The 12,955-nt window shown below is 35.8% G+C and overlaps 1 protein-coding gene across 1 annotated transcript; it reads right to left on the minus strand.

The window, feature by feature from the left end:
• Positions 1-7,576: 7,576 nt before the first annotated feature.
• On the minus strand, positions 7,577-12,384 carry LOC113310502 (GPI transamidase component PIG-T homolog). Its single transcript, XM_026559196.1, has 5 exons — positions 11,913-12,384; positions 9,413-10,690; positions 8,912-9,061; positions 8,660-8,840; positions 7,577-8,034 (listed from the first exon to the last, which is right to left on the minus strand). Exons 1-5 carry the CDS (start codon positions 12,126-12,128, stop codon positions 7,856-7,858), a joined length of 2,004 nt encoding a protein of 667 aa, XP_026414981.1. The 5' UTR covers positions 12,129-12,384; the 3' UTR covers positions 7,577-7,855.
• Positions 12,385-12,955: the final 571 nt, after the last annotated feature.

Consider the following 12,955-nt stretch of genomic DNA (forward strand, 5'->3'; position numbering starts at 1 on the left):
TGGGAGACGAGATTCTATATGACAAAGAAACTTGGTTGACAGATCATACATATAAGATGACACTTCCACGACACTTTAATGAAGTATATAGTGATCCTAATTAAAAATGCGGGGGTCTAACAATCACACCCAACAATTCGTTTGGCAATCTGAGAGGACTTACTCCAATACACTTTCTAGAGAATCAACTAGACAGTCAGACTCAATCTAGAATAAAGTATATCAAAGAGTTTAATATCTCTAACTCTTAATTCAATCCACAATCAGCAAATAGAAATCTGCAAGTCCGATTGAATATAAGAGAATTACTTGAACGGAACCAAAGACCAATGTTCAAGTGTCAATCAATGTAAATCAACAACCAATGGTTGGATATTCTAATTAATTGATCTTAACGCACAACCTGTGATATTTCAATTATATACAAAATATAATGCGGAAAAGAAATAACACAGACACCAGAATTTTGTTAACGAGGAAACCGCAAATGCAGAAAAACCCCGGGACCTAGTCCATATTGAACACCACATTGTATTAAGCCGCTACAGACTCTAGCCTACTACCAATTAACTTTGGACTGGACTGTAGTTGAAACCTAATCAATCTCACACTGATTCAAGGTACAGTTGCGCTCCTTACGTCTCTGATCCCAGCAGGATACTACACACTTGATTCCCTTAGCTGATCTCACCCACAACTAAGAGTTGCTACGATTCAAAGTCGAAGACTTGATAAACAAATTTGTCTCACACAGAAAAGTCTATATGATTGAATAAATCTATCTCCCACAGAAATACCCAAGAGTTTTTGTTCCATCTTTTGATAAATCAAGGTGAATAGGAACCAATTGATAAACCAGATTTATATTCCCGAAGAACAACCTAGTATTATCAATAACCTCACAATAAACTTAATCGACTAGCGAAACAAGTTACTGTGAAATCACAAACGATGAGACGAAGGTATTTGTGACTACTTTTCTATCTTTCCTATCGGAGATATAAATATCAAGCCAATTTTATAATTGCACTCAATCACGATAGAAACATCAAGATCAGGTCACGCAACTACAAAGAGAATAGTTGGGTCTGGCTTCACAATCCCAATGAAGTCTTCAAGTCGTTAACCTACAGGGTCTCGAGAAGAAACCTAAGGTTAAAGGAGAATCGACTCTAGTTATGCAACTAGTAACACACAAGAGGTGTGGGGATTAGGTTTCCCAGTTGCTAGAGCTCTCATTTATATAGTTTTCAAATCAGGGTTTACAATCCAAGTTACCTTGGTAACAAAGCATTCAATATTCACCGTTATATGAAAAACCTGACTCAACCAAGCTAATATCTTTCAACCGTTAGATCGAACTTAGCTTGTTACACATACATGAAATGCACCCTCATTTAGGTTTATGTAACCATACCCAAACATGTACACCATGTTGGTTCACAAATAGTTAACCGAGGTTTAGCCATATCATTACTCTCATATCAACCTTATTCATCTTAATCATAACTAGTTCAAATGACTCAAATGAAACTAGTTAAAGCGTTGTTCAATTTCTATATTTTCATGGATTTATACAAGAACACAATTGAAACAAAATCGGTTTGATTCATTCGAATCAATACATAAACATTATAGCCACGGTTTGCAAAGATTGTAGTCTTTATTGATAAATGTTTAGGTTCATGTTCAACCAATCTTAGAAAGTAACCACTTAAGTATGTGTACGGGTATGCATACTTAAGTAACCGGATTTGAGTTTGTTTTAGTTTTCAAACTCAGCAGAAATTCACGGACGTGAACTTTCCGCCAGTATGCGTACGGGAACACGTACTTTAGGTAACCGGATGAGTTTGGTTTTGGTTTCAAACTCAGCAGAAATTCACGGACGTGAACTGATAGACGCATTTATGTGTCTAATTTGTCCTCAATGTTTCATATTGTTAGTACTCGTTTTCGTCCTTATTATGATGTTTTGTGTGTTTGTAGGCATTTTTGGGAAATAAACATTTTTGGAAAATTCGGCTCGAAAAGTTGATTTTGACACCCGGAGGACACGTGTTATTCAGACTCCCCTGCCTTGATAAGGGAAACCTCATTTTATAAGGGGCACCCTAACTGGACAGCTGCTATTTACACTCCACAGATGGATAGGGGGCAACCCTTTCTTCCTCATTTGAATTTCAGTTTTGGCGGGAAGACATGGCAGCAAGCTGAGAAATTTTGTTCGAGATTTTGGTGATGTTTTAGAGAGATTCAATGGCTGAAACTCTTTGGGATGACGTGATTGGGCTTATCAGGCTTGGTAAAGGCCTTTGGTTCGATCCAAATTGGATGGATATTCCGCGAGAAGCAAAACAGGGAGCACATCATTGAATGGAGATATTCACGGGATTTGCACGAGTTGGAATGAGTTTGCGTATGCTAGGATGAATCTAACAACCATCTTGAGTGTGAAGGAGATAAATATGGTAATTTGGCAGCTTCAGAACTCGTGGAGAAATCAAATATCTAAATTATTTCCTAAACAGACAGTGAAGAATAATGTCGAGTAATGGAAGATTATATGAAGTTATGGCGAGATATTTTGGTCCTGTTGAGTATATATAGGGTGATGGGAACTCAGAGAGGGAGGATGGAGAGTTAGGGGATAGAATATAGCACCACAGAGTCGAAAAATCAAGCTGCAGAGAAATCTGCAGCAGCAGCAGAAAAATACTAAAGAACACGAAGAACGGACCAGCAAAGACAATCGTTTTTCTACAGTGATAACGACTCACAGCAGAGGGTCGTACATCAGAGGCAGACTTATTTGCTACAGTATCAATGACACATACTGTGGGTCGTTCTGGTTTGTAACACATATAACTGTTACAAACCCGGTTTTCATTATATTTCTCCCTTTTCATCATTTGTAAACCATTTTTGAGCAATAATAATGAATTTCGAGCGTGTTTCCAACAACATGATGAGCTAAACCCTATCACTGGGACAACGGAGGAAGCAACTTTTCATGATTGTGGTAAATGAATTAATTCTTTTATTGACTTTTTGCATAGATTTAATTGCTTTATGATTTCTGTTAATTATTTGTTATTTTGTTAGATGCTGCATGCTTAGTTCTAAATACTTTAGATGCGTCATGCTTTTAACTTACAAATAATATTTTACGAAATATATTTTTGGCAAAGAACTAGAGTCACAACTTCTTTTGTTTGAGCTATATTGTCTAGAGTTAATGACTGAACCATAACAATATGAAAAGTAGTGGAATCCCGCGTCTCAGCGTTTCTTCATCTTGTGACAAATTGTGTATATATATTTTTCCTTATTTTCTTTATTAAGTCTTAAAACAAATTCTCAACAAATCTGAGTGAACGAATCATCTTACTACAACATCATTGAAAAATACGATCATGAACTTCCGCCAGTATGCGTACGGGTACACATACTTACCCAATCTCGTACAACCTTTTTGTATACACACAAGTATGCATACTTTAGGCTCTCGGTTTTGGACTTATACACTAATGTGCGAACACACTGTGGTTATATCCAAAGATGGTTACAAGATTCTAAACTCTTTATTTCAATCATTGAAACATTCTTCTATAATGACAATAGCCATTTTCACACATTATTAGCATCAAAGCAATTTTCAAGATATTGAAATAATCATTATCGAAACATTCCAAGTCTTACACCAAATGATTGTATCACACAAACCATGTAAGATGTTACTCGATAATTTTCTCATGATATAAGATGAACTTGGTCGAAGCGAAAGCTTACCAACACATATATCGAGAAATATGTAAGCGAGATATACTCAACTTGAAATCTCAAATGTATATAGAGAAAACTATATCGTAACACGACTTATGTCTCAATATAGGAGATAGAGTAGAAACAGACTTTCCAAGTGACGGATGAGTTTAAGTCTCCACATACCTTTTGTCAATGAAGTTCCACAAGCTCTCATTAGTAGTTCTTCGTCTTCAAGTGATAAACGCCGCGAAGTCTAAGCTCAACTACACAAACTATGTCCTAGTCTGAGACATCTATAAATAGGATAGAAATCAAGACTTATAGTTTTGATCACTAACATTGACAAACATGCTTAAGATAGCAACATGCGAGTTCGACCGAGCAGTGCTCTAACACTAGTCACAAAAAATAAGAAGTAGTGGGATACCTAATACCGATTTTAAGGCATTTCTAATAAACAAATTTTAATATGCAGATTAAGAAGAAGTGCAAAGTGAATTCGCTAAAGTATTCATCTTATCATTGCAACTACCATTTATGATTATGGGTATGTTATTTTAGCCGAGGTACACATAGGTTTCAATGTTGCACCACCATGTGTCCCAAGCTTACATAATATCTGGAATTTTTTATAGGTAATATGACAATATATCTCCTTTATATCCTTGTTTTGGGCTGGTAACTAATGCATAATTTTGCTTTCAGATTCGGTGGTTACATATATTCATGTGGGTATACCTAATCTTAACAACTACGACGACCCATATTATTCGATCCTGGTCACATGAGTCAAATAACAAGGTACTCGCAAATAATATCTTCATGTGGAGAGTTCAACACTTGTGTAGAAATAACAATAATTCAGTTTGACATATATATAAACATTATTAAGAGATGTTTGATTCAAAAGTTGTGGAGAAATTTTCAATCCAACAACTTATGTTATATAGTGCACTGAAAGACCAAGGTGTTTATTATTTAGGAAAATAGACAGTTAATATATCAAAAATTTATTTTCCAAAGCCCTCCAAGAAGACACATTGTTGCTGGATCTGATTTCCGAAGAGTAAAAAAAAAGGTTGGAGAAATTATGAGAGGTATTGCTAATCTTATGAAAATGAAGCAGCCTACCAAAGGCGATTCAAATGGGTTATAATGTTGGTAATTTGCGAAGACATACGACACTCCTATGGCTTGAATTTTGCTTCAATTCGAAAAATAAAAAACTACGAAAAAGTTCCAACCAACACATCCTTCGTTGGTGATTACATCATCAATGACTTATCCCACAGAAGAAACTTATTTACTATTTGGGTCTCAATTTCCACCATTGTTCTGGGAGACATCGAGTAAAACTTTAACTGGGGATTCTCGAATGATCCCTGAAAAGGATAGGGTACCAAGTATACCACCAACTTTTCCTCTCAATAACTTGTATGGATAAAACCTAATACAGGTCAAAGCAAAGACCCTTGAATTAGATTGTATATATGATGCGAGTCGTGAGTACAACAAATTAATGATCTTATTTCCATTTAATTAACTAGTAATATAATGGAAGAAAGGATCATTCCCACAAGGAGCACAAAGTTTTCAGTTGTCAAATGTCATAAATGAGGGGGTTTGTTTATAGATTATAAAGCAAAGTAAATAACAAAGCAATTAATAAATATGTAATCAAGGATCATAGATATGATCGAGGAATCCTTCTTCGTTACTAAACAATCATTGAAATAATATACTCATCTATTCGTCATAAATCATAGATTACCACCAACCGTAGAATAACAACTAACCCAGTGCTATCCCCAAAATTCTTTATGTCATTGGATATTGAAGCGCTTGAATACCAGATTTTATTCGTCTAAACAACCTAGAAATAGTGCACTCTAAGTGTAATTCGGTCTAATGCTTTATATTTTATGAATTTAGGTTAATCCTAGTAATTAGACTCTTAGCGCAAGGTCCACTTTCTAGTGTTGTTTGTACACACGATAGCTTTACAAATCCCTCTATAAGGTCTCATGTTTTCTACTTGTATAAGAGTTATTCAACAATTATGGATATCCTAACCCTTTACTAGCTATAGTTCAATCAATAGGTCAGTTTAGTAGGCCTCCTAAAAAAATCAGTCAATCATAAACATTCATCATAGTATAAACAAACGATAATCATATGAGATCAAAATAGATTTATATATTAAATCAAATCGTGTTTAAAACTTTGAACTCATTCTCAATCAAATAGGAGTTTAACTACTCATGGATTTAGTAAAACCCATGATATACATATGAGATAATCAAAGAGAACTAGATAAGATGATGGAAGGAATCCGAAACCCTAGCTTTCGCTCATTGCCTTCTTTTCTCCACTTTGGATCTTGATAAAACGTCCATCCGGATCTCCCTAAAAGATATTTGGAAATCTCCTTAAATACCCCTAATAATCCTAGGGTTTGGGCATGTTTCGGAACCAAGTTTTCTCCTTTTGGAAAGTATTTTCGCAACTTTTTATAGTGGCGGATCGATCATGCTTGAGATCTCTAGGTAAGGGATCGGTCCTAGTAGAGATCTCCAAACTGTCCTGCCCATAAAATCATCATAGGAACTCGGAATGACCTCATTCATTTTGGGGTCTCTTCGTATATTCATTCTCTATGCATATATTTGAATGATCTTGAATTTGGTCGAGTTCCATCTGGTCCTTAGCCCATACTCACTTGTATGTCTGTTTCATCACTCTTTCGCTTATTTGGAATGATTTTACCTAAATAAGACAAACAAAGGAAAACAAGAGTAATACAAGGTAATGTACAAGAAATATAGCAAATACAAGCATGGAATTGGTAACAACAAAATAATAAATTATGCACTTATCAATATGATTTTTTTTCTCTTTCTCTTCCACCATCAATATGTATGAATAAAAGGTTCGTGTACCTGATTGTGTAGAAGAGTTCTAGGACGATCTCAAAAATCAATATCCAAGATCAATCTAGTTTGTATCTCAAATGTACAAGATTCGAATTTTAACAAGTACGAAACTTGTAATTTATCTTTTAAGATATGAATTCAACAAGAAAAAGTCTTGGTTAAATCTCAATCAATAAGGACCTAAAATGTCCAAATTGATCACATACTACTTGTGATATTCATATTATAAAGATAAACAATACAATGCAGAAAAGAAAAACACAATACACCAGAAATTCAGAATCAACTTCCCTTCTCAACTATATACTTCCCTCAAATTTTGGAAAAGAAATACCATCACTTTTCCAATTTAAAGTTGTTAATCTAAAGTTCGTAATCATATGGAAGCCACATTGATATTATGTATTTAGAATGAGAGTAATAATGGGGTTCACTTTGCCTAAATTCTAGTAGCTAGAGGATGCTACACGTGTGGCACGTTCTGGGTTAACCTAAATGTTGAAATCCAGTTTCCGTAAAAGCACAAAGCAGAAACTTGGTTTCCGCATTCTGACCACATTTATTTTTTGGTGGACTTTGTGTAGTATTGGAGAAGGTAAAGTTTGCACTTATATAAAAAACATCTACCTTCTCCAATATAAAAAACACTATCTCTCATATTTTTTATTGTTTTTCATCATTTCCAATGTCAATAATTGGCTCTTATCTTGTATGCACAATATAACAAAACCCTATTTGGAATAAGATTAGTGTGAATGACCGCAGAAAAGCCTTTAGAAGCTAAGCTATGGCCGTAAGAGGATGACCGCAATAGACAAAAGTCACAAAACCCACATAAATGAGCGTCTGCCCTTCCCGTTTGGTCATAAGAATAGTTAACCCTTTACAATTTGAGAATGCCATTTATGAGAGTACATAAGCGACACATAACTGACCCGTGGTCTGAAAAACATTATCGTCGGGTAAGATTTTTAGGACTATATGATGCCCGAGTATTTGACACGGAGCTACATAAAATCATCAATAAACAAACTCAAAACAAGTGCAAAATTGGGCTACAGTCAATGATGATACATCTTTTATCTACCGAGGAACAACATTTTACAATTTGATTGGTTTTGGGGCAGAAATTGTATAAGAGATGTGCCTGTAAGCTACGAGCTCTGATAGTCGGTGTAATAATGCCAACCAATAGCAACTCCGGCGACCAAAACGATTTTGAGAATCAACTTAGGGCTTAGTGATGAAGAAGATGATGATGATTGGGTGGGTTCTTGTTGTTTCCCTCGTAACTTGGCCAGAAGACGAGGAAGTAAACGGGTTTGATTGGCAGCTGCAAGTAAAGAAGAACAGATAACTGAACTTAGATTTGGACACGAAAGGCAATAGATAAAAAAACATAGAAACAAACTCAGGGAATAGAACATACCCTGATTTTCATTGAAACAAAAAGTAAATATGTGATTATCATTCCAATAATATGACTACATGATGGCAACCTTGTAACATTATTTTTTACTTTAAATTAAACAAGAATAATTTGAAGTATTTTTTAATGAATTACTCGCTAAAGGGCCGCAGATAAAACCCAAGATGCTTAGGACAAGCCATCAAATAATGAAGCACAATCACATTTCAGCAACTGTTTAAAGGAACATGGCTTTCTTCATGTAGATAATCCACTCCTCAGAGAACTAATGTTTAATGTGCCTAAATTTAGGTTTCTCTAAGACTTTTTCCTATGAGTTTTCCCCAAAATCTCATTTATCTCTTTGCAGTTTGTATGATAGTTTTTACCCTAAACGGCACAGTTGTAAGTTATGTTTGCTACCAACCTATAGTAAATTCAAATAAGACTCCAACTTAATGTTCCTAATAAATTGTAATCCCAATTTTTAATTTAAAGCTCAGTTTTTACCAGTGACATATTAGTAAGTTTTACAATATGTGTGCTTTACCTTTGCTTTTCAAGAATCTTTCTTCTTCTCCGACACGCATCCGTAATGCATTTAGCAGTGACCCAAAATATAAAGCAAAAACCGTACATGTAATTGTGATGACATTGTAAGGCATGCTAAAGTCCGGAGTAGCTAAAGGCACAAGTAATACTTCTGTGTAGGAAATCACAGGATTTTTTTCCTGCATAACAAGCCAAGAAGATTAGAAGATATTGAAAAATAAGATATACAAGTGTAAGACGTAATTGATACCTGAAGTTTAAGTAGCATTGGCGACTTGCTTGAACTATTCTCCTCAAGAAAATGCATTCTGGGTTCGAAGTCTGGAAAGCTAATGACAGCTGACGGAATATCGAATCCCTGATTAGCATCTGGAGGATATTCATCGATGTGTAAAAATCCCTACAAAAACAACACAGTAAGTAAATAGGTAATAAGCAAGAACATGTTAAGCAGTATTACCAAGATCACCTGACCAACCAGACTTTTGGGCCTTTTGCCTAGGAGGTTCTTTGAATGAGTCAAATATCCAGTTGATCTCCCATGACAGACTACTCTCCATGTGTACCACATGCACGAGTAAGACATGAGGTGTTCAGATATCTTAGAGTACTTATGTTTGTACTCGTTCATGGTTTATTGTAGTACGTGAGTATGCTTAAGGAAGTATCAGAATATCCATCCATTTAGATGTAATAAATACAACCGCTGTGAGTAATGCAGTATAGTACGATGAATAAATGGCAACCATACCTTATCGAAGTCTATGACTACTGACGCTGATTTCATACGGCAAGGAAATCTCAGAACCATCTCCATTACACCAGGAGATACCTTGTCTTCCGAGGGAGAAACATGCATTTTCTCAAGTATATCTTTGAGTACTTCAGGTTTGCCATCTACGTAGACTTGCAGAGTATGGAAATAGACTTTAACATACCAAGGTACGACTTGGAATATATCAACACGAACCTTACACACATCTCCAAAAAAATCACCCGCACCAATAAACCCTTCAGTGGATGATCCTGTAGATCTTAAAGAGATTGCAATAGAACCCCTCTGGTTCCCACTTCCCATTAAGCACCTACTAGCATGAAATGGCGAATGAAGACATGACCAAGCTATTGGAAGTTTCCATATAAAACCTAAATCAAATGGCTCATTATCACCAAACTTGTCAACAAAATATTCATACAAAATGGAAAAGCTCTTGCCGTGAGAGCTATTCACCTCTTTAATCTCCCTTTCTGGTTTGACAGACAACTCAAAACCTGGATTACTCCAAGAACCTTGTACGCCCATATCATCAGCCCCAAGTCTTCCACTCTCCAAATCCACATTTAAATTATTTAGTGCAGAAACTACACCACTCTCAAGTTCGACATATATAGTGCTAAGGTTGGCAAGACCACATTGTCCTGTGACTGCCCTCCCAAAAATTGAACTAATGGACCAACTTGGGTGTAGCAACCTCCCATCAGAGTAAATGCTTCTAGTATCGTGGCCATGAGGTTGTAGAACAACAGTTAATGTCTGTTCAAGTACTATGCCAGGTTTTTCTGCACCGGCGTCCAAACTAAATTCATTGGACAGCAATCGCAGCCGCTGCGAATGATAAAATCCTTTGTAAATTGATGGCCTATCAAGTATAGAGGCAAGCCCAGCTTTGTCTCGGCAAGGAAGTAACTTCAACCAAGGTGTCAGGTTCTCTGTGCAAACAGCCTCACGTGGCAATGCCCCATATCTCAGCTTGCCTGAAAATGTCTGAAATCCCCAAGCAGGAGCAGAATATGCAGTGGAAGATTCTAGGAAGTTGATTGACGCACAAAAGAGACCTGAAAGTGTTTGGGTAAGATTCTTCCAGTTTGCATCAACCTGGTGAGGTGGGACATCAAAGACAGCCCATAACTCAACTCCAGGAGGCTTGGCGTTGCTGCTTGACATAGGATCAAATGCCCCCCACCTTTCATAGTTCCAGCGACCTTGTGTGAATGACAGCTCCATTTCCCGGATCCGAAATTTCTGGACCTGGTAATCATAGTTTATTGGTTAACAGTCTAAGACTATGATTCATTTCTTGAATGTTTAGATACTTACTGCACATACCTAAATTTTCAACATTTCAAGCGACCAGTAACATGATTCATAATTAGGTTATCAAACTTCTTTTAGCATTCTAAAATCGTCAGAAAAGCATTTTAAAATGTCACATTTTCTCCACAAGTATTCATAACCATAGAGCTAAGCTTCTTGTGATTCAGGAAAAGAAGAATAAGATTAACTATCCAAGAAACAACATTAACATTCGAACCTCTATTAGTGAATTCCTACTTAGAAAGCTTTCTACACGTTATTGTAGGTCTTGCAAATGCCCCTCATTCCCACTTTCATAGTTTTCTCTGCACTCCTTTCCTACTTACCGATAATAGCACAGCAAATAACTACGAGTAACAGGCCTGAGGGTTAGATAGCTAATACTGAAAAATGTAAAAATTGGTGAAAGATAAGAGCAGATGGCTACTTGAAAACTTGGCTATCCTAGACCTTGCACATAATATGGAAGAGAAGCACAACAGACAACTACAAGGTTGCATTTTTCACACGGCTTCTTCGCCCTACTATCTGTGGTCCTCTTTTCTATTTGAGATTTTAATTTTTGTAGCTAGATGACTTTCTAAAGATGATTTACTATGATATTCTTTTTTCGACTTACTATGATATTATAGTATGTGATCTAACAAGTAGTTCTTTTGGCAACAAATGTTAAGGCTAATGCTGATATCAAACGTTTGATTTGATCAACTAATTTGCATCCTTCTAACAAATTATAAAATGCGATCACGGAAGACAAACAACATCTGTTCAGTTTTAATTGATATCAAAGGTGTATTTACTTTTTGTTTCCTTCATACGGATTATTTACCAGTAATTCTGTAGTCAGCCTTTTGAGATTATGGCATATACCAACAAGAAGTCAAAATTTCATAAGAGCTGAATTCAGAATATACAGAAATTTAAACAAAAAAATCTAAATGAGGTAGGTTAATTACACTCTTTCTGTCTACTAAACTTTTAACCCGCCAATCACCTAGTTTTACTCAGACCAATCTAAATCAGCTTCCCAGTAGTTTAAACCCCAAATTTGAAAATTCTAAGTTAGCACACATTTCACAATCCAACAATCCTGAACTCCAAACACATAAAACAATAATTAAAAAAAGATTAGCTTAGGAAGTAGAGACATACATACCAACTGATAAATGGCTTTTGGGAATAGACGATGATGATGTCCATAAGTTTTAGTCGGAGGAGTTTTAGTATCAAAATGGAAATGTGCAAGGACCTTACGATCTGGTAATGGTTTTATAAGTAATTCCTCTGTGAACTCTTCATCATTTCCATTTGATTTTACAAAGTAAAGTTGTATTAGAAGGATGAAGAATAGAATTGATCGAAGAAACGTCATTGAAAAGCTGAACTGAAGTGAACTATTTCAATGAGTAATTTGATAATCCCATTACATCGGAATAGGATTTATGAATCTAGAGTGTGATTTTAGAATTCGGTTTAGTAGGCGGAGTTAACCTGAAAGCTCGTAAACTAATCAGAGAGAACAGATGAATTCAGGAATGAGAGATGAACTAGGGTACTGTTGTTTCCTTAGTAATTAGATAGATCGGTCAAGACCGGAAAAAAGAAATAATCTGATAATTTGGTACTGTTTCTTCCCGGCTCTAGCCGTTTAATCCCTTCCGGTTTTTTAAATATTAAAAGAACGGGTCGTGAATTATCGTTGCTGCCGTGTTGGCACTTGAGCGATATTAAAAGAACGGGTCGTGAATTATCGGGTCGTGAATTATCGGTTTTTTAATCCCTTCCATATAAAGTGCCGTGTTGGCACTTTATATGGCGATATAAAGTGCGTCGTATAATATAGGCCGATATACACCGTTACAAATCAACCGAAATTTTCAGTATGAACATATTTTAGGCGTTTTAGGTGAAGAATGAAGGTAGTTTAAGTCTTTCAACGGAAGGATTAGATAGATCCGAAAATTTCAGCCGCGTATTTTAGTTCTTCAGCCGGAAAAAAAAACTCATTTCAACTAATAATGTTTAAATGATTTATTTTTGTTTATATATTAACAACTTTGTGTTTTTTCTTCTTCTGAATCCGTCTGTCTATACGCGTGTCTCCAATGCTTCCTCGATATAAATATCGACCAATCACTGAATCTTCACAGAAACCCCCGATAGCAATCCTTAGGATATCCAAAATGAAATAGGTACAAG

Source organism: Papaver somniferum, chromosome 9, assembly GCF_003573695.1.
Source record: "Papaver somniferum cultivar HN1 chromosome 9, ASM357369v1, whole genome shotgun sequence".
NCBI classification, from domain to species: Eukaryota; Viridiplantae; Streptophyta; class Magnoliopsida; order Ranunculales; family Papaveraceae; genus Papaver; species Papaver somniferum.